The sequence below is a fragment of the Brugia malayi genome, assembly GCF_000002995.4.
Source record: "Brugia malayi strain FR3 genome assembly, contig: Bm_v4_Chr4_scaffold_001, whole genome shotgun sequence".
Classification (NCBI taxonomy): Eukaryota; Metazoa; Nematoda; class Chromadorea; order Rhabditida; family Onchocercidae; genus Brugia; species Brugia malayi.
The window spans coordinates 6,695,803-6,717,838 of NW_025062478.1; the positions used below are offsets into that span (position 1 = coordinate 6,695,803).

The 22,036-nt window shown below is 32.0% G+C and overlaps 4 protein-coding genes across 6 annotated transcripts; all 4 read left to right on the forward strand.

Moving 5' to 3' along the window:
* Positions 1–608: 608 nt before the first annotated feature.
* On the forward strand, positions 609–3,174 carry Bm2255 (Uncharacterized protein; the record flags this gene model as incomplete). 2 transcript variants are annotated; one of them, XM_043081912.1, is made up of 6 exons in its annotated part: positions 609–781; positions 939–1,051; positions 1,281–1,471; positions 1,561–1,768; positions 2,367–2,528; positions 3,152–3,174. In XM_043081912.1, 6 exons carry the CDS (start codon positions 609–611, stop codon positions 3,172–3,174), a joined length of 870 nt encoding a protein of 289 aa, XP_042937846.1. The 2 variants fall into 2 exon arrangements, with proteins under 2 accessions (XP_042937846.1, XP_042937847.1); XM_043081913.1 differs by having other exon boundaries at positions 984–1,051.
* A 1,599-nt stretch (positions 3,175–4,773) lies between these two features.
* On the forward strand, positions 4,774–5,840 carry Bm9952 (Uncharacterized protein; the record flags this gene model as incomplete). The annotated part of the gene is made up of 4 exons (XM_043081914.1): positions 4,774–4,778; positions 5,163–5,181; positions 5,364–5,497; positions 5,684–5,840. 4 exons carry the CDS (start codon positions 4,774–4,776, stop codon positions 5,838–5,840), a joined length of 315 nt encoding a protein of 104 aa, XP_042937848.1.
* Positions 5,841–7,801: 1,961 nt separating this feature from the next.
* Bm5599 (Uncharacterized protein) lies at positions 7,802–11,429 on the forward strand (the record flags this gene model as incomplete). The annotated part of the gene is made up of 12 exons (XM_001901770.2): positions 7,802–7,840; positions 7,963–8,106; positions 8,471–8,566; positions 8,687–8,822; positions 9,085–9,170; positions 9,327–9,490; positions 9,657–9,887; positions 10,017–10,149; positions 10,252–10,438; positions 10,560–10,689; positions 10,947–11,094; positions 11,391–11,429. 12 exons carry the CDS (start codon positions 7,802–7,804, stop codon positions 11,427–11,429), a joined length of 1,533 nt encoding a protein of 510 aa, XP_001901805.1.
* Positions 11,430–14,040: 2,611 nt separating this feature from the next.
* Bm475 (Uncharacterized protein) lies at positions 14,041–16,549 on the forward strand (the record flags this gene model as incomplete). Of its 2 annotated transcripts, none has more annotated exons than XM_043081915.1 (7): positions 14,041–14,079; positions 14,354–14,500; positions 14,978–15,045; positions 15,572–15,693; positions 15,826–15,963; positions 16,249–16,400; positions 16,478–16,549. In XM_043081915.1, 7 exons carry the CDS (start codon positions 14,041–14,043, stop codon positions 16,547–16,549), a joined length of 738 nt encoding a protein of 245 aa, XP_042937849.1. The 2 variants fall into 2 exon arrangements, with proteins under 2 accessions (XP_042937849.1, XP_001901803.2); XM_001901768.2 differs by having other exon boundaries at positions 15,572–15,666.
* Between the last annotated feature and the right edge of the window lie 5,487 nt (positions 16,550–22,036).

The window sequence follows — 22,036 nt, forward strand, 5'->3', positions numbered from 1 at the left end:
AAAGGATTTGATAATAAAATTCAAAAATTGATTTTGCAGTACTGCGTAGCATAAAATAAGCAAGCGAGGGAAATTATTTCTCAGATTTCGCTGGATAAGATTGAAGACTTAACAGACTTTTGCGAATAAACTTTACACAGTAACAAATTCTTGCTAAAGAAAATCTTTATCCTTGCTGCATTTCGTCATTCATTTGCAAACTATTTCAGTTAAACATGATAGTCTTTCTAAATTTCAAATTTGATCTAATGTTCAAGGATGTAGAAATCACTTTTATCTATAAGTACTTGCAAACATTGCAAACAGCAGTACTGTTGTCCGCGTTTTCAGAAATAGTCTAGTTTTTCCTCAGCCTTTGTACTACATTTATGATTTGATGGTGAAGGACATAACAGCTGCTATTTGTTTGTTTTTAGTTTCTGTTTTAGTATTTACAATAACTGGTTATTTAAAATATCGGTGTTCTTTCTTTTTCTTGTGTTTCTTGAATTAATGTTTTTGAATCCGAAGTGAAATTAACGAAATGTCCTGTCTCGACATGTCCAAGAGTAATTTTTTGTTAATAATTTTTATTGAAGAAGCAGTTATGCTGTGTTTTACAGTTACATATGTTAGTGTTGTTATTTTTGGTGTGCGCTACAACAAATGTAGGGACAGTGCAGCAAAAATGTCATATGGAACCTACAAATCATTCATTTAGCGGTGTTTTGCATATTTCATTACGTGCTGATATAAAACAGTGCAAACGAGAATGTCTTCTAATAAGCAGCAGCCAGTGCTCGTGAGTTTACAACTGTAAATGTAAATCTTTATTAAATTACTAATATTCTTTGGTCATTTAATGCACTGTGCAACTAGTATTGAGGCTTAGCCTGATTATGGTTTTGCGTGAGTTTTATATGAAACCAATGTAGTCGTTTTATATTTGATTTATTTAGGTCAGTCATATATATTACTAATAAAAATCTTTGTTTACTTATAAGTGGTCAGAAAATCGAAAGGGATGAATTCAGCGATCACGATACAATAAACTTTTTTAGAAAATGTCGACGTAAGTTATTTTACTAGTGTTTTGAACATGAACTTTTTTATATCATCTGCTTATTTTGATAATTTTACATTTGGAACATGATTCTGTATCAGTTTTTTCTGAGACCTCGACATTTTAATAGACATTGTTACGCTTCCACATCGAATTTTTATGTTTTACCACTAAATATATAGATTATTGGGTCATAGAGCACTTCAAGTTATATCTTACCTTGACGGGAACTTTGCAGGTCGTACGGAAGTTCAAACGATACTTCTTACAAAAGCGTGTTTTAAAGAATTTCACGGCAGAGTATTAGTTGGTGTTGTTGACGAGTTCTATGAGAATGTATCGCGAATGCAATGTCGGAAAGCTTGTGCTATTTCATTAATTCAAAACAATGTCTTTTGCAAAGCAGCTATTTATTATCCAAAAGAGAAAGTAGGCCAAAGTTCGTTTAACTAGTTACTTTCTAGTTGTAGTAAAATTAAAAATTTATTAAAGTTTATATTGGAGATTTGAAAATGCAGGAATGTATCATCTCGTCGCAGAATCGTTTTGATGTGCCTGAATTGTTCATAGAGGACGCAGCAGCAGTGTATCTTGAAAATAGATGTGCAGACAATCAGTTTTTGAACATAGCTCAAAATAAAATTGATGCCGAAAAAGCAGTACTTCCATCAATAAGTGCAAGGAGCTTTTTCAAGAATGAGCAGCTTTCACAAAATAATACTAACAGTATGTTTCTTTTCTAAGTTCTTGCTGGCAGCAAAAAGTAGAAATTCTCATCATAGATTATTTAATTACGCCCATGGAATGTGATCATGTGGGAGTATGATTGAACATACTCACCAGTTTTCCTGCTTTCAGTAATCATAACATAAACAAATAATGCTCTTTTAGAAGATCTAAAAAGTGTCTTTTCGATTTCTGTTTGCTTATTATATTATATAGTTATGTTGCATTGACTAATCAGAAATAATCAAAAATTATGCAGTTAAGTAATATTATATATTTAAGTATAACAGCTTACTACATCAGACTCAATATTATTCTCATCATTTGGAAGCCCTAAATTCAAATCTCACATTAACCCTTCCAATTAGCTATCACAATAGTCTATTAAAGGCAGTGGTAAGGAGAATGTTACGTTTGATCGAAATGTTTTCCTATCTTTGGAAAACTTGAAACAAGTCAGCCTTTAAAAGTTTCAGTAGAATGGTGACTGAATTCCTGCACTTCCTTCAAAAATGCAGTCTATAGAATAAGCCTAAATTCTTTTTTTATTTGATAGATGGAATACTGTTTGACATTTTATAAATTTTTTATTTTATAGATGTTACTTTGAATATAATACCAAAGAAACCTGTAAAGGAAGTTGCAAAACATGTTAGGCCAGAGCCATTGCAAAATATTGAAATGTCTGGCTACGAAATGAGTTTTGAAGAAAACTTGCGCCCATTTTATCCGTTATATGCAGAACATAATGACTCTAACGGTATGATATTCTTGTCAAACGTTTTTTGTTGCTGCTTTATTTATGAGTTGACATTTAGTATACACCCGTGTCGTGGTTGTTTATCTTATTTGAACAATATTCAATTTGGTTGTTTAGCACTTTTTAATTTTCAGATCAATTCAGAATTAGTCGGTAATTATGAGTTGACTTCTTTGTTTCCAGTGAACATACTAGACGTATTCATTTAATACAGGAAATTTGCGTGCTGATGCACATTTTAATTGCTTCAGTATTAACATGTTTCAATGCACTTTTTAAGATCGAAATATTTAAGATGAAAATAATAAAAGAAAAAAATGAATTTCCTTTTTTCATCATAATTCAATATATTTGGAAAATTTGTACTTATGTAAGAAATTATTTATTTTCTTTTTTTGTGTTTCACTCTTTTTATTTTCGACCTTAAAGAAGCTTCTAGTGCATTGAAACATGTTAATATTGAATTGTAAAATAAAGGAAGACACTCAAAATTTACATTTTATCAAATAACAACCAATATTAACGTGGAAATTGTTGAAAATTTTAATATATATATTATGAGTCATGGATGTTTTGATGTAATTTAAGAATATATCTCAAGTCCAGTCTATTTTTTTTTTCAGGAAAATCGAGCTCAAATGGATGAGTTTCGAACATTGCGTTTTGTCTATGGCTAAATGTTTCATAATATGTGACAATGTAAAAATTGTTTAATGTATGGGAGTGACTGAACTATTATAAATTCATCACTCTCACCTTATTTTTGTGATATCATCAAATCTAATTAGATCACCTCACTGGATATTGTTACAAATATACTAGCAACCGATTTACATATTGCAGTTGACTAAAAACAGACATTCCATATTAATTAAAATAAGGTGGTTGAGCAAATTTTTCCTAGAAGTCCTGTATTTAGCTACTTCTCTGCAAACATTATAGTTTAGTGAATTTGGGTAAGACTACTCTAAAAATTTTGCTTAACAAATTTTTCAGCAAAAAACTTTTCCAAATTTTAACTTGAATTATAATTTAATGTTGGTTTATTTATATTCATTAATATCTACTACATAGGTAAACATTATGGAATGTTTTGTAGTAGTTTACGGAAAAATACTATATATTACTAAAAAACTGGATATTAAATGATACAAAATCTTTTTGCTTTTTCACTTCTATATAATGATATCGAAAATAAATTAATGGCTGGATTTATTATATGTTTCAGATAAATTATTTTTTACAAATGAGTTGTAAAAAAATCAAAGAAAGTCAACATAATCATAATAAACAAATAACTAATCAAAGAACTTAAAAAGAAAAATGGAATATTGATTTGTGAAGCTTACTTTCATTTCTTTTTATTTCCATAACGGAAGTTTTTTGCTTCGTTCGACGTAATGAAATAAGTCCTTTTTGAATAATTAAAGGGAATTTTATTGCTTATAAATGTTATAATAATAATTAGAGAATTCATAGTCAAGTTGCTCTTTTTCGTCCACAGAAGAATAAGTTAGGGTAGGTTGAGATTGTTGTAGATGAGAATTTGATGAAGTGCACAATTACTGTAAGTCGAAAGAGAATAAGTTGTTGGAATAATCTATGAATTATTTCTCCTTTATATAACGCAATTGTTTACGATAGTTTGTAACTGCAAATAAATTTCACTGTCTGACTAGAAGTTATTTGCATTCTAAACCATTACAAATGAAAGAATTCTTTCGAAACACTTTCATTGATGGCTTAAAAAGTGAAAAATAATGACTTACCACCTTATTTATAATTTTTCAAGTTAAATTTGAGATTTATTATCTTCTATTCAAATGTTCATTATTTTACCAACGTCCTTATTTTACCAATTTCGAGATATCTTAATTATAACAATAACATACCAATTTGTATTAAAAATTATTTCGGTTTTTTTGGCAATCTCCACTTATTCCATTTTATGCTTATAATTTGCATATTTATTTCGTAAAATGAAAAAGGCTTAATAGCAAATTTTGATAACAGTATAGCCTTTTATCTATAATATAAAAGGGTCATTTTTATTTTATTTAATAATCTTTCCTTAATTGTAACGACGTGAACGTTAGATTCGGCCGTGGACAGAAAAACGTGAGCATTTTGTACACGTTTATGGGATTTAGCTTTATTCTTTTTTAGTTAGCTGTTTTCTTTTAAAAATATTTTATCAGATATTTCAGAGTTAATAAAAAGAAGAGTGCATTTATCAAGTGAAATAATGACGTTAGTGATGTGTTCATTCTTATCACAAATTTAAGAACTGAATTCGAATAAAATAGTTGAAAATTAAATTCAATAAAATGGTTAGAAAATTTTAAGACGAATGATGCGATAAATTAAAAATCAAAGTTATTTTCGTTTTGGTAGACTGATTTTGAATTTATGCTTTTTTTTTTTGATCGCCATAGAGCTCTTTTCAAGTTATAAATTGTTGACTTTAGGTAACTATAGCAGAATATTCAAAAAAGAAAAAAAAAAAGGAATTTTTCTTGTGTTCATGATTGTTAGATTTATTAAAATATATGTAAGAGAAAAAGAACATAAGTGGTTGCAAAACATTAAGATGAAAAGGATTTTGAAGATATACTACTAATTCATTCTTTTCAGTTCCGTAATGGGAGACACGGTAAGCAAAAATTGAAGTAGTAAAAGTATCGCGTATGCTTTTTTTCTTTGAAAAAAATTAAAAATACTTGGAGTGGTAAAAGTATCTCGTATGTCAAAATGATGAATGCAAGGAATTTGAAGATGGAATAGCAATTCGAGATTTTCTATGTGAAGAGTATTTGTCACACATGTTATCTATAGACAATGGGAGATTTGGGTAACGTATCGATGTATGACATATCAATGTATGGCACTGATAAGAGGAATTTAACTAGAAAGGAGCGGTTGAGAAGACGTGCCAGGAAAATGATCAAAGCTGGCCTCAAAGAGGACGAGTAAATGATATGTTGTTATTCATCCGATCTGCATAGCCTTTTATTCTATTTAGGAGCAAGGAGAAGCAGTGTTAAATTTTCTTTTACCATTTACCATTATCATCTTTACTGTCCTCCGTAAACCGGAACCTTACCATTTCAGTTCTGCAGTAGTGTTGAATTCCCTGAAAAATGGGTCTGTTTCAGATGCTATTGTTGTTCACTGGAAGGTTCACCCACAACGGCGTGCATAATTATCGCTGGAATAGTCTTCCTTATCATCTTTTGCTTGATAATGTTTGCATTATTGAGTGCTGGTGTCGATTTCGAGGCAACATTTACGGAACCTGGCATGCAATTTTGAAGCGAACAGCAAATCACGGTGATTCAACATGTTGTTATGCTCCAAAAAATGAACTTGTGTATTTATCTTCAGTTGTTCTGATTAGACTGTAGCATTTCATCTTTTCAACTCTCTACCTTTTTCTTGACAATCCTTTCTGTTAAGATCTCAAGATTTGAAGTGTTCAAATCTCCTATCAGTTACACAGTCCCAAAGCACCCAAATTTTCGTCTGCTCTTTGTTCCCACCATCCTGCCAGATATTCTTAATATTACCAATCATATATCGATTAATATTAGTATAGGACTGACGAGACTTTGCTGCAATCTTTACCTAGTAATTTTGCGTTTCACAAATGTTTTATAACATAACCTTCAGTGTTCGTCTTCAACATCTAACAACTCAGTTATAACCGGTATCACTTCATCCTTGCTTTCAATAGTTTTCAACTCACGTTTCTCACCAAACAACATTGTCCTCTAACGTTTCTCACCAAACAACATTGTCCTCTAACGTTTCTCACCAAACAACATTGTCCTCTAACGTTTCTCACCAAACAACATTGTCCTCTAACGTTTCTCACCAAACAACATTGTCCTCTAACGTTTCTCCCGTTTCAAACACCGTAACTCCCCGTGATTTAATAATATTTCCGTCTTTCTCATTAGCAAATGTAGCAAACCAACTTGCAGAGTACTGGAGAGATGCACTGCACGACCCATTGTCACTACTACCTTATTTTTCAGTGTTTCACTGAGGTTCGTCCTAAGTACCGACCGAATGAGTGACTGGACGATTGATTACTTACTCATACAGTTAGTAGCACTCTTTTCCATATTTCTCAGCTCGGAACAGATTACTTTTCCCATTACACTGTCTTATATTTATTTGTTATTCCCTTAAAGAATTAAGACTTCTTTTTTCTTGACATATTTCTATTATTTTTGCTCCATTACAGTCTCCACAACTTGTCGTATTAATATATCATGCTAAAGGAACTACCGTTTCTATCAATGAATGACTGTCGTCGACTTTCTCCCTCAGTTCACATCAATCATGTGAGACAACTGATTAACCTTACATCATCCTGAAAGATCTCATACATTTGAAGTTTCTTCAGTACTGTGTTGAAGATTTTGCTATAAACTGAACATTCGATGTGCTTCTGTTGATTCAAGTTATGACTAAACACTCAGCCGGTTCCCTTTCAAAGTCTCATTATTTTAACGACTGCAACGCTGAACGAGAATGATGAGGTTACCCATTTGGCAACATATCGAAACGCATTCCCCAAATATAAACATTTCTATTTATTGTTAACATTGCCTTCTCTATCGATCTGCCAACTTTTCGTATGAAATTTCCAGACTTTCTAAGCCAATGTAGGTGAAGCTAATGCATTCGTAATGTTTCCTGTTTTATTGAAGAGAATGGATCATAGTGAGGCCCACACTAGAACTCCGGAATGTCTCCGGAATACCTACTCAGGGAATTCATTCTGCTGTGCATGTCATTGTCAGCTTGGCCATATATTCTTGTTCACACCGGCTATTCTAAGCCTTGCTACAGATATCCTTCATAAGACACTACAGAACTTGTCACAGTAATACTATATGATACCTCTCGTTCTTCTCTAAATCAGTCTCTTTTTTTCTTCCCAGTGTGAAGCGAAGTGTATGCAACCTCTAGATACCTCCTTCATTCCTTCAGTCTTTTCAGTCATTGTAGTGTTATTAATTGTGATCTTAAACTGGGAGTCTCTTTTCTCTCATGTGATTTGTTTTTTGTTCAGATATCAAAGAAGGTTGAGGGGTATTGAAAGGATGAGAGGAATATCTTGATACTTTCATTAACATTTAATAGGACTTTCATAACCCGGATTTCTCAGATCTAAACGAGAGAAATGGGTCGAGACGTTGCAGTTCTCCAATTTCAGAGATACTACTGTGGTGTGCTGTTAAAGTAATTCTGGCGAGTGCTTTATGGCAGCAGTAACCCATCAAGGTGCTCCTTATCATCAGGTATGTCCCACTTGTTGCACTGTGAAGTAGGTTTCTGTTTGAAGAAGTTTCAGTTACATTATTTGAAGTTTTGCTTTTCTCTGTTGCTTTTCTTGGATTACTTTGCGTTTGTTTTATTACAGTTAGTAGAGGAGCAAAGAGCCTATTATTTTTCGGGGATTACTGCTAAACTGGAACACCGTCGGAAGCAGCTTTTAAATCTTAAGCAGCTTCTGACTGAGGAGGGTGATGTTCTTACCAAAGCTGTGTACAACGATCTTAAACGAGTAAGTTAAAATATGACAAATTCCATCAAGAATTTATGGCTAATTTAAAAGAAAGAGTTAATCTCGTGCAAATAATTTAATTTTCCTCTGTGTTTATTTGTTTATTGTTTGTTTTTGCTTTTCTCTTAAGCTTTGAGATACTGCAATCTTAGGTCATCATATAACAGAACCCTGATTGGGAAAAGTTGTTCTTCTATAGTACCACGAAGTACTACATGAAGCCGAAAACCCTAAACTAGATGTATAGATTCCGAAACTAATTTTATGGACGTCATTGTTGTGTTGCTTACTATCCATTCTTCCATCCTTTAAATTCATGTCTTCTGTAACATCAACTTTTTTCTTTTATATCAACTTTTTCCAGTCACCAAAACTAACACATAGCATGGAACTAAGTCCAGTTTTCGTCGAGATCGATTATATGGTGGATAATTTAAAGCAATGGAGTTCACCTGAACCAGTAAGTTATGAATTCAAAAAGTCCGGGTAATAAAATGTCTAAGAATAGCGACAGATAAACATTTGTGCAATTTTACTCCTCATTTTTTTCCATACTCCGAAGTGTTGGGAAAATTTTCAGGTCAGAAAAACTTTCTTGTCTCTTCTAGACACCGTAGCTATTGTCAAGGAGCCACTGGGTGTGGTCCTTATCATTGCTCCATGGAACTATCCGTTATGCCTTGTTTTATTACCTTTAGTTGCAGCAATGGCTGCCGGTGAGTTATTGAATAATAGTCTTGGATATTGAAAAGTTTTACTACAACTTGAACAGCGTCATTTTCCCTTCTTGCAAAATGAAGTTTTACTTTTTTTTTTTTTTCGGAGTACTGGAATTAATATATGGGTTAAAGATTACTTGATTTTTTAGTGTAATTTTATCTGCATACTAGCATCTTCAAGCCTTCATTTAATGTGACCACTTTCCTGGGATATCACACACCTTGTTTCAGACATTATCGTTATTTTTGTAAGTTTTAGGTAACACGGTGATAGTGAAACCATCGGAATATGCACCTTTTACGTCTGCAGCATTACATGATCTTTTTTCACACTTTTTTGATTCGGTGAGCTATTAAATTTGAAAAAATTTGGTATTATTTTAGGTCCTGAGAGATTCTGGGATGGATGAAGTTAATAAAGAACAGTGATTTGCTTATATATGGGGTATCAGTTCAGTGTTCTTGAATTCTAGAATACTTTATTTGAATGGAAAATTACAGAGGTTTTTGGCGGTAGTGAATGGTGGGGTTGCTCAAACAACGGATCTGTTGAAGGAGAAGTTTGATCATATCTTATACACCGGAAATTCACTTGTTGCTAAGATTATTATGACGGCGGCTGCGCAGCATCTTACACCAGTTACACTTGAACTGGGTGGAAAAAGGTCCAGTTTATATTTTGAAACTGTTTACTAAATAGCAAATTTTGATCGATTTCAAGGATAATATTGTATCATCCAGTTGATATAAATATTAAATTTCTCCTTGAAATATTCTATTTTCGTTCGTCCAGTTATGTTATTCCAGCGCCAAACTATGTTTTACTTTTAGCCCAGTAATCGTCGAAAGTGATACAAATCTGGAAGTAAGCTCTCGACGTATTGTTTGGGGAAAGTGGACTAATTGTGGACAAACCTGTATTGCACCGGATTATGTTCTTGTTACGGAAACATTAAAAACAACACTAGTGAATGAATTCATCCAACGACTAAAAGAATTTTACAGCACGGAGCCTGAAAAAAGCGAAGATTACAGCCGTATCATCAATGAGAAACACTTTGAGTATGTTATTGAAAGAATTCTTGCTTCGAGATTTTATAGGATCTTCACAAAAAATTTTGTCAGCTTTACTGTGTGTTTTTCTGCCGTTTTATTTGCCCGTTATTTTTTAATGTTAAGCTTTTTTTTCAGTAGACTATCCAGTTTGCTTTCACGTAGCAGTGGACAAATTTTGTACAAAGGTGGCGAACTCAACCGCAGTGACTTGTTTATTCCTCCAATCATAATTGCTGTATCTGCAAATGATGTGCTGATGGAAAACGAAGTCTGCTTTTTCTCTTTCTCTTTCCATACTCCTGTTTTCGAGATATTTTTTTTTATATGCTCTATTTTATCGAGTGAATTTTTGATATCTATATATATTTAGATATTTGGTCCCATCTTGCCGATTGTTACTACCAGTGGTTTCGATGAAGCAGTCAGCTTTATTCGATCACGAGAAAAGCCACTTGCTGTATATCTTTTTACCGGATCTGAAAAGAAAGTGCAACAGTTATATGCAGAAACGTCAAGTGGTTCTGTGACTGTCAATGATGTTACATTTCAATTTATCAGTAAGTTTTGCTGAATACCTGATCTATACGATCAAAAAATATGAAAAAAATTTCTATGCGTTCTACGTCTTTGAAATTTATTTGAATTTTAATGGTTCTTTCAAATTTATGTATTTTATAGTTGATACGCTTCCATTTGGCGGTGTAGGCCAAAGTGGTATGGGCAGATATCGTGGCAAATTTGGTTTCGATACATTTACTAACCATAAAGCATTGCTGATAAGGGGTTTCTTTGCTGATGCTTTGTTTGCGTAAGTTTTGTGCAAGCAATATTTTGCTTTCTGATACTTTTTGCATTTGCAAAACTCTTCTCAGTAGATTTTTTCCTTAATACCTGATAGTAAGATATTCCAAAATTTTCATAGAAATTTCAGAATTAAGGTGCTCTTAATTCGATATTAGTTTATAATTGTTAGTGCATATTTTGATAGCGCTCTTTAAATTCTAGTAACTATTAACATTCTTCTAATTTTAGACATTTCAAAGTATAGTGCATTATTAATTTTAGCATGCGATATCCGCCATTTACCGACAAAAAATTTAAATACCTGAAACTGCTAATAGAACGAAGACGTCCATTACCCAGTTCATTTCCGGGTTGGCTTATTCGTATTTCGTTCCTCGTTGCCGGGGTTATCTTTGGTTTTGTGTTACAGGTATATTACCTCGTTATAAACTTTAATTAAAAAATCGTTGGTAGTCTTCATGGTGTGCCCATATTAAATCTTTAACTTGATTTAATCTTGACTTTAATTCTTAATATAATTAGTTGATCGTAACATCTTCGTCCCACTATTCATTCCAATTTTTCAGCAATGTTCTCGTTGTTAAGTTTCTGATAATCTTAATTCACTTAAATTTTCGTACTTCATTGATGCTGTCGATCTATAAAATTATTTTCTGAATAGTCAACTTTGTTATGTGCATTTGAATATTTACTTATTTTTTTCAGCGCCACGGAATTTCCAGTATAAACGATGGATCCCCGTAATATACGGTAAAATAATTTCAGAAATGTAATTTGAGATCAGTATTTTGAGAAGTTTTTAGATTATTTTTATTCCAAAACTGAGCAAGTGCACTCTTAGCTTTTAACAAATAGGTTGAAACTTTTTGGATGTGATGGTTTATATATAGCATTTTAAATGTGTTGCTATGGAATAAAAGTTTTGCTCATATTGTGCTGGTCAAAATGTTCTTGCTGAGTGGGCTTAATTGATGTGCATCATTTCTCATCATTGTAAGGACATCAAGGTTGACAGCATTTATTACCTGTGATAGCTGATTGTAGAAGGTGTTCTAGGTGACAAGATGAAGAGAGAGGGAAGGGTCAGTTGGGTCGCACGAGGGGTTGTGTCGAACAGAATAGAGTGGTATTGATATCACTGGTCAATATGATGTTACACCCACCCGATCAGCTTCCAATTCTACAATGCTTTCCTCTTTGTCATCTTCTCTGTTTTCCCTCCAGAATTGTTCATTGGTACCATTCTATACAACCGTTCTCTATCCACCTAGACTTCCTTTTTCACTGACTTCAAATACTCTTTACTCTTCCCTGTTCGCATATTTAATTAAACCTTATGGAAATGATTTTTCGTTTGCAGTAATCATCCCTTTGGTAATTATTATTCGGAAAGTTCTACAAATTTAACAACTGATAAATTAATTTGCACTTCAAATTTCGGAAGTTAATTTGATCGGTGGTTTAGCAATCCATTTTATTGTCATTACAGTCAGACATTGGCGTGTGTAAATAGTAAGTGATTGTTTCAGAAAAGGTTCTTGGTTCGTCTTAGTACTCTAAAGCTAGCATTATAGCTTTACAATTGGCTATTAATGATATCAACAAAATGCTATCCATTCCCGAAGGAAGAAGATTCACATGCCAACCTATTGTCATCCACCACTTTGAAAATAGACTCCGATAATTTACGTCTCTGCTTTTGCTATTATATGAATGGTTGAAACATAATTCACTTCCTTTCCTTATTCTTTTTTTTTGTGCATAAATACAAATCAGGTTAATGTCCATAATTAGCATAATAAATGTTGTTTGAATCATTTCAGATAAGTCACAACATCCTTCATTCTCGATATTGCTTTCTAATTGCAATTCATTGCTACTATGTAAATCTATTCTGCAACTGGTACTACCGGAAAAGTTATCCCTTCCTCATTAATTCTTCTATAAACTATCACCCGCTAATATCAAAATGAAATAACGCCTAATATCATATACGGAAGAGTTCATCATATATTGATAGCATATAACTAATTTCATAACCTTTCAATATTAGTCATCGGTAATGATCATGTAAGTATAATTGATTGGATATTATGTGCGAGCTTCTTTGTTGATACTTTAAGATTAGCTAGAATGAATATCTGAAGTAGCAAAGATTGTACACAAACATTTCTGCCAACCTATTTTTGATTTATGTTTTTTCAACATCTGCTATGCGACACTCCACGACAAGATGATTCAAGCAAGTGTCATCTATTGTTTTAGCAGAGATGAATAGGAACGTCCTTCTTCACAGCCATGATGAATTAATTAACCCTTTCCCTAACAACTGATAATTCTTGCTGTCTCATTCATGACAAGATAAGTGTAGTAAATTACATGAAACATGAGTCATGAAGTTTTCTGAAGTCTCTGTAGATACCCCACTGAGACTTTTTCGAAAAAAAAAAATGATGTAGGGCCTAATTACCAATGACTGTTTGAAATATTATTAATTACATTCGAATGATGGCATTATAATGGTGCTGATTGAAAATATTTTCTGTCATTATCTTTCCTGGAAGAAGCCAAGTACTTCTTTTGCTTCAGTTTAATTTTATTAATTAAAGAAGAGAAAGAAAAGTAGTAGAAGTGAAAGGTACGACGAGAAATCAAACTGCATTTGAAATTAATTGTGAACAGAGCTTAACATTTTGGAAGTCAGAAGCCAGAAGTTAGTGGAACTTAAGCTGCTGCGTTGCTGACAATTGTTATATAAGGAAGTAGCTAGTAATGAAAGAAATTTTTTCTAAGTTGTAGGAGAACGAGTGATAGAAGGAGAAAGATGACAAGACTTGATCGGAAAGGGTTTGACAAACCATAACCATAGCGAGGAGGGTGACAAATCCTGCTTCTCTCTTGAAAAAGGCGCCAAACATTTTTCATATTTCTTGTCGTACTATTGAAGGAGCGTGAAAATGAGCTGGCTTGTTTGGTTTTCTGAACTTTTCGATCTCTAAATGTGTAGAATAGTGATAGTATAACATATATAAATATATATAAGGAAAACTATGATCCTTAATCGTAAATTAAGGATCATATTTTTCCCGCACTAATAACTTTAATATCTTTATTATCGTTACTACTGTTATTACAACTATTTTGATTTAATTACGGTAATAATAGCAAAAATAATGGAACAGCAGTTATATTCGATAGTTTATTAAAACATTATGAATTTTTCTACCTTACCTTATTTATTTTCCCGAAGTCTCTTTTTTATTATCCGGTATGTTTCAACAGTAAATCGTTCATCTTGTGCTGTGATAAAATATGGTTTTTAATTTTGCAGTTTACCGAAGGAACTAATCCAAATATGACACTGGACGATGATGATCAGACGAATTGGAATAAAGTATGAGTAATGATTTGAATTTCCAGAATTTAATTGGATTCAAAAAGTATTTAGGATAATTTTTTCATCTCCATATTTGGATCATCATCTATCAACAGATATGTGTTTCGTTTTCAGTATTAAGTACTATGCAAAATGTCAAATTCTTTAGCCAGTGATGGGGTGAAAAGTCCGTACATAAAAACTTTTTTTCAATGAAAACAAAGACGCTAACTTCCAAGAATAAGAAAATATTTATGGTTGTAAGTAATAAACAATAGTGGGATTATTACAGGAAAATATTCCGATCAATGAAGACAAAGCAACATGTTGGCAAATTTCACAAAATGTAATGCAGGAAATAAATCAAGAAGTTACTCGACAAGTCCTCGCCGAACTTACAATAAAAAATTCGGATGAAAGCGATGAAAATGATGGAGAAGTTTGTACTTTAAGTAATTTGAACAAATTGCAATATGCTATCTACCCTTGCTGGTCATTAGTTGTCATTTTAAGATGATTGTTAATTGTTAATTTTAAAATTGTTGTTGTTAATAATTTTCTTCACGATACAATTCGCATATAGAATCTCGATTATATACTGAATGAAATTAATGTTGGAACTAAAAGCAAAAAAGTATCTCAAGATAAAATATTTAAAAAAGTATTTTATTTGTTAGACACAGTGATTTTTATTTGGTTCAAGATCTGCTATATCACTTTTTTAATGCATTACATTAATTTTTCTTCCGTTTTAACTGATTTATATCCGAGAACTAAATAATACATCTAGTTGAGACTATATCTTGAATTTGGATAGTTGAATTCTGCAAAATCATGAGTTAGTATAATGTTTATATATATATATTTATAATTTGGGTGACGGATTACTTGCTATAAAGAAATCATGGACTTTTAGGACAATGATCAGCAAAGTTCAGACATTCATCAATCATCCTTTCCAGCCCGGCGAAGCGATTATTTCTCGCAAGTTTTCGATTTTCACTTCAAAAACTTTTTAGGTGTAATAGTGTAGAATGTTTCAAATTAATGAATTAGGCAAAGTGATTTGCTAAACAGCCAGATCTCCTTTATAGTAAAATATTTATTTAAATTTAACTTGACAGTTTAAACACTAAATCAATCAGTCCCTGAAGGTTGAATTGATATAAATGAATTGCCCAACTGACAATGCTGACTAATGCTGAATTATGTTTTTCTTATTTCCCGAGAAATGAGGTTTGATGACTCTTTACTAAAAACTTGAAATTCGATCCAAAGTATTGCAGGTTTATCAGCTTTGAGTAGTTCAGAAATTTGTCATTTATGCCATTCGTTACGCTGAAATATAGATAGTATGCCAAAATTAATTTGCAAATTGCACCTCCATTGATCTAAATAAGACAATTATTATTTTCATTGGCGAAAGATAATTGAAATCTTATGGCTCGCAGGTGTAAATTCTATTCATTTTCTATTCATCAATATTTTTTTCTTACCACATATTTTTTAGTGATTTTCAAGATAACGAATCAAATGCTAATGGATCTAAACAAGAACAGACTAAAATAGTTGGTCAATACGAATGTTCTGCTGACGATACATTAAGTAAAGACTTCCATTCCATTAAATCTGGTAATCATATTACAGTTTTAGCATTTAATCTTCAAAGTTTTCAAAACAATTTTTAGCTTCAGGAAACATTTAAAAACCACAAATGAAATGCTTTTTCAATAAATACTGTTACATTCGATGCCAAAAGCATAGGTGAAGAAATGGAGAAATCATTTTGCTCCGGTGAAGACTCTACATTCTCTGGAAAGATGCTGCCGCAATATGCTCAATCAAAACGGAAACCGCTACAACAATACAGAAGAACTGAATGCAGAAGCATCGAGTTTTTTGGTCAGCTATTGGGACTGGATAAAAAAAAAAATAAAACAGTTTTTGCTTTCGATCTTTCAAAAATATTTTGTAATTTACAAGTGGTGCACATAATACTGTGATGTCAAAAGACGATTTCCTAAAAATAAGTAATAATAAGTGAAAATTTCGTGAACTACTTGTAACTTTAAAAAAAAGAAAAAACTTCAAACAACAATCCAAGAATGTACGATATGACTTTTTCTATTTAGCAGGAATCTGAACAGTTTTCATTTTTATTTTCACATTTGAGTTCTATTATTTTAGAAGAAAGAGAACGAATAGCAATAAGTAAAGGTAGCGACAATGAAAGACGGAGTTGTGAAGGTCTCGATGAGTTCATTACACCCCCATTATATACTATTCCAGGAATTGAATTAGAATGTAAACTGGAACAATGTGATCCGAAAACTTTATCTGTAAGTGAAATATATTCTTTGTAAAATAGGTCTGCAAACTTGTCATCTGTCACTTCATGGTTTGCTTTACATTGCAGAAAATCATACTACCGAAAATGCAGGCTCAAAACGAGCAATTTTGTGGTAAAGTCGACTTCAGTAACGACTGAAAATTTACGAATATCGCTGCGAGTAACATAATATTTCTAGAATTTCCATTATTGATGATTATGATCCTCACAAATACTACTTATAATTAGTTGGAACTATTCAATAGTTGTAATATTCATGTAGTCCTTATGCAATTGTTATTGATGCTTTACGAGTTTCCCAAATTTTGAATGCTGGACGGTGTATCTTCCACTAGATTTTTCATTACTCTGTTTATTTTCCGACAAAACGACTTTATATTAAGCCTAGCTACATATCGGTATCTAGAAAGGAAACCCAAGATGAAGTCTTTAAATCACGCCATTCCAGTCTGCTGGTAAAAAGGTTCTAGTGGAAGAAAAAGTGGGAATCGTTCCTAAATTTCAAAATTGTTTATGATATTTTTTCTTGTTTATGGAACTTTTGTCGTTTCCTATCTTTTAAATATGACTTTATTCACTTTCACCTTTGGGCTGTAAATTCTAAATTATTAAAAGTTATTAGTGTTTATCGTAGTTAACATTCATATTTTTTACTAAATTTTACTAAATATATTTTAACACAAATCACCGGTGTTGATTTATATTTCTTCTACTAAGCATCTGATTCAGTGGCATTAAAATCAAAGTTCGACTTCAACATTTATGCATTTCATTTTCGATTTAAAATTGCAACTGCCCTTGACATTGCACTTTTTATTACAACGTATAAAGATTACCTGTGTCACTCCTTTATTGCCGTGAAATAACAACTTATTAAGCGGTATATTACATTAGCTATTTGAGGAGACGTTTGTATGGAAATCTTCATTGATATCTCTTTGCAATGTTCTTGAAAGCTTCAAGAAAATTAAAAATCTGTTACGTATGTTAGGCAGTGCAGGACAGTCGAATCGTATGATTTACTTCAAGAAATCCAAATGCATTCCCATGCAAGATTTATGTTCGCCTGTCATCGGTGATTTATTGCTATTGCTTTGACGGTTTGAACGCTGTTCAAAAATTTACGTAATTTTGTGAAGGATTTGGGTGTGAAATTTCTGGTAAGTACGCAATATTAAGTATTCGGAGGTGTTATGTTGTTTTACATAGTTCATTTTTTTGACGGAAGTTTTCTGTTTTACATATAATGAAAAGGGGAAAATTTTCTAAACTGCGACATATTTTTAAAATGTGTGTTTAATTCATAGTTAAGAATTGAGGTATAAGGAATCTTCTGCTAAATTTAACTAAACTCGGCTCGAGGTTGTGCAACTGTGGACTTACTGAATCTTACGGAATATTAATTATTATCAGCAATATTTCTATCTATATTTATTTATGAAATTGTGAAAGTATAGTTTTTGCCAAAAGGAAGTATAAATTACTTTTTTTTTCTTTTGCTAAAATAAAGTTTAAAATTTTAGAAATCCGATGACATTAAGCTTTTGGAAAAAAAAGAAAGAGGAGAGGAAATCGTGAATTCTGTAATTTAAAAAGGACATTAAGTGATTAAGGGATGTGCTGAATAGTCATTTGAATGCTTTGTTGTTATTGTTGAATGTTTTCTTGAATTAGAAACGAAGTTCCTAAATTGGTTCCCAATTTCTTCCAGTCACTCGGAAATGGTGTTTACATCGTTTTACTTTTACTTTTTTATTTACTGATTTCGAATTATTTAAAAGCTCTTGTGAAGGTTTACTGCCCGTTTGGTGGCTTCTCATTATTTCAACAGCAAACACTGAAATGTTTGTTTATTTTTGCTCTTAGTATAATTTTGCCAACTTTTTGGTCTTCCTTAAAACTTTCGATTTTCATATTTCATCTAGTATTTCATCGTCGGTTTCATTAAGAAGTTGTGATTGCTTCATTAAAGATCACGAATTTCACTACTAATCTCAATCAGGCAAAGTTTCTATGTATTGTGTGACCAAATACACATTTTGCCAGTAAAGCACTGATAATGGAAGTCATTTCGAGCTTTTTCAACTTAAGAATTACCTATGTAGCAATAACTCTGTGAGTTTCACTATGCCGTATTTGCTAAGGCATTCTAATATATTGATTGCATTTAAGCCTTTACAACTTTTATAGATGTCATGCGCAGAGGATGCTTTCTTCACTCTCTTCTTTAATATGATACAGCGCCCTGGTAGATGAGGAACTATTTAGACATTAAAAAGTGTCATGTGAGGCTGCTGATTTCATGCCCTTACAGATTCCTTCTTTTTAAAAATTTTCCATCCTTAAATTGCAAGTTATTGAAAAGACTTTCAGAAAGACATGTTGCAACGATCGAGAAATAGCTTAAAGATTTTTAGCATGACCGGTGGTTCACTTCTTTATTTGTTTTAAGATTTGAGAAACACGTTTGCAGTTTTTCGAGAAGGCCAAAGGTCAATGGTTGTTTGCAAAATGGGAAAACAATTAAGATTGTCACATTCCATTCATGTCGTCTCCATGTGCGTGTATGCAGGAGAGCAACATTTACTCATCTCATCAGCGCTCTTTAAAAATGGGAAGGAGGACAGCGGACTATCAATTCAGTGACGTGCATTAAAACTGAAACCAGATCTTCAATCCTGTCTTCTTACATCATGCTGTTGTATCATTTTCCGCATTCTTGTCCATTTTATCCACTGCTGATTCTGCTTCAACTAGAATCGAGCTGAAGATTTCAATTTCCAAGTGCTATAGATGTTCGCATAAATCCAATTCATTTCCACCTTTGGAATTTTTCTCCAAATACTCATGCTAAGATATAAATAAAGTCTTAACAGCTTCTTCTACAATTTCTTCACTTCGGATAATAGATTTTAACAAGAGATATTGGATTTTAGAATAATTCTATAACAAGAGTCTGGTCTGTTTTTCTGTACTTCTGAACGTTTTTAAGGCTAAAACAAAGTTAGGTCAATCATTGGCAAGGTTTTTGGAGACTTGTTTAGTAAGTACATTCTTATTTCTAAAATCATACAAACAGCAGTAGATGAAACTGTGTCTTTTTAATTATGATGTGCAAGTTTTATTAAAAAAATTCGCAGATTATGTCCGAGAGAAATGAATTCTTTATCATCAATATATAGATTGAGCAGATTGATAACTTGAAATTTTAATTTCAATTCTTCTTTTAGAATAAGCTGAAATTAAAATTTCAGCTTATTATCCACTTGAGCTTTTTTATTATCAAACTTTAATGTTCATTTTCGTTTAACCACTGATATTGGTAAAATATTGATTTCCTTTACTGAATGGTAGGATGTAAAAGACATTGCATGGCATTTCTTAATTTCACATTATGTTACAAACTGTCATTTACTCAACCTTTCTATATTACTGTGTCATACTTTTCTCTATACATTCTTTTTGGTTTTTCACTTATATTTTTTAAGCTGACGAGGAGAGAGCGAGAATTAGCTTTAAGCTGTTTTCAAAGGTAGTTGGAGATTACAAATTACTTGATTGCTTTAATTTCAGTGGAATACAATTGTTCTGTAAAAGTCCACTTATTCATATTCTCAGAAAACAATTCCGCTTCTGACTAGCACAACTAATTTATTAATTTATAGTCTGATTAAAGTTCAACGCAAAATTGATCTGTAAATCGACTAAAACTATTGAAAGCAATTAGAACGGAGCGAATGAATGCAATTAAAATCGGAAAAATTCATTAATACTGAAGAGGCAAGTGTAGCTATTAGTTTCGAGTAATGATGAATTAGAAGTGAAGAAGGATTTCAATTTTCAGTTAATCAATAAGCATTTCGATATTGTTCTTTTTTCAAATTTACTTCCCTTCTACTTCGAAATTCCGTTGCCAAATATTGTGGACATTTACAATCAAATATGACAGACATATATATATTTCATGACTTTCACTTTAAATGACATCTATTCATTTCTTTTTATTGACATAACATACGAATCTAATTTTATTCAGCAGTTGTGCCTCAATGCTAACATTACTAGCAGTGGCGTAGAGTCACAACTGAAATTCTGGAGGTGAAACAAGGTGAAACAGTTTGAAGTTGTTAAGTAAATGAAATTAGCATGGATTATTACTTGTGAAAGCTGGTAACCGAGAAGAGACTTCCAGTACAAACAATATCTTTTCTTAAGCTGCTAAACTTGTTGATAAAGCTTTATCCCAGACTTTCTGTAATACGTCTTACCGTAAGATTTTACTAACATGTTCCACTCATGAATTCAAGGGTTCTCCTTTTGTCTGAATGAGCGCAGGTAGAAAATATTGAAGATTTAAGGAATATCGAAAAAGATCATATCAGTAGGAGAAAAATAAGCATGGAAGAAATTATCTGCACAAGGGTAATATCAGGTCACGTAAAAAGCTGTGTGCACATCAGATGACAGACGTCTGAAAGACTTTTCAAGGGACAAAAGAGATGAATCTGATATGACGTGATACCTAGAGTAATTTTTTCATTGAAATACAATAAAGTAGGAAGACTCCTACTTTATTGTATTTCAATTTCTTAACTTATTTATATAAGAATTTATGTATCATCTAATATTTTTTATGTATTATCTAATGTTTTTTTTTATGACAAAGATTTGTATTATTTATATATTACCTAATATTTTTTTCATGAGAAAAAGTTGTCATTTATTCATCATTGCGTGAGAGAAGCTGGAGAAATTCAAAACTTCCAACCTAACTTTTTTGAAAAACACGAAAATTCTCCCTGAGTATAAATACTTATTTTTAAACTATAAAGCTCCAAAAAGCCAAGATTCCCGGAAGTAATAAGAAAATGATTTACATATTGAACTGAAACCAATCATGATTTTTGTTGGTACAAAATATCTGGAAAAATATATTTTATATATAGTGATCATCCATTCCACTATGAACATATCTTCTTTATTCTACTTTGAGTTAATTCTCTCTTTCTTGTTTGGAGAACCTATTCTACTACTTCCAACAATTTATGAGAACATTTGAAAATTTTCAAATGTCGGATTTTAATATTCGAAAATTTTTAAACAATAAAGGGAACGAATTTATTTATCACAAGCACCATGATAACTTCATCATAAAGTCATGAAGGGTTTAAGTCCTTGTTGTGAAAGTTATAGACAACTGGATAGCCATGAAAGAGATGCATTCCATATATTCAGTAGAATACCGGAAATCGAAATTCTCTTCATTCATAACAGCATTCAAATCAAAGTTTAAGGTCCTCTATTTTCCGGATTGTACTGAAATGTGTTTCCAGTTGTTATCTACGATGGAGGCCTATTACAGTAGGTACATATTTGATATTTTTCATGCATCACAACAAATGCTAGATCTATAAATGGCTCTACTTGGTCGGGCTGTACCAACAGAGCGATTGTTAGACTCTACTGAAAAATTATTGCTTTGCCGAAAAAAATGTAGTATTTCTAGATCTCAGGAAAATGCTACTGGATGTTGAGATAATGCTATCCTATAGTAAGAAGAGCAGATAAAAATGAACAATCTGTGCAATTTATTTAGGAAAGGCGGTGTAGTTTTTGGCTGGCAAC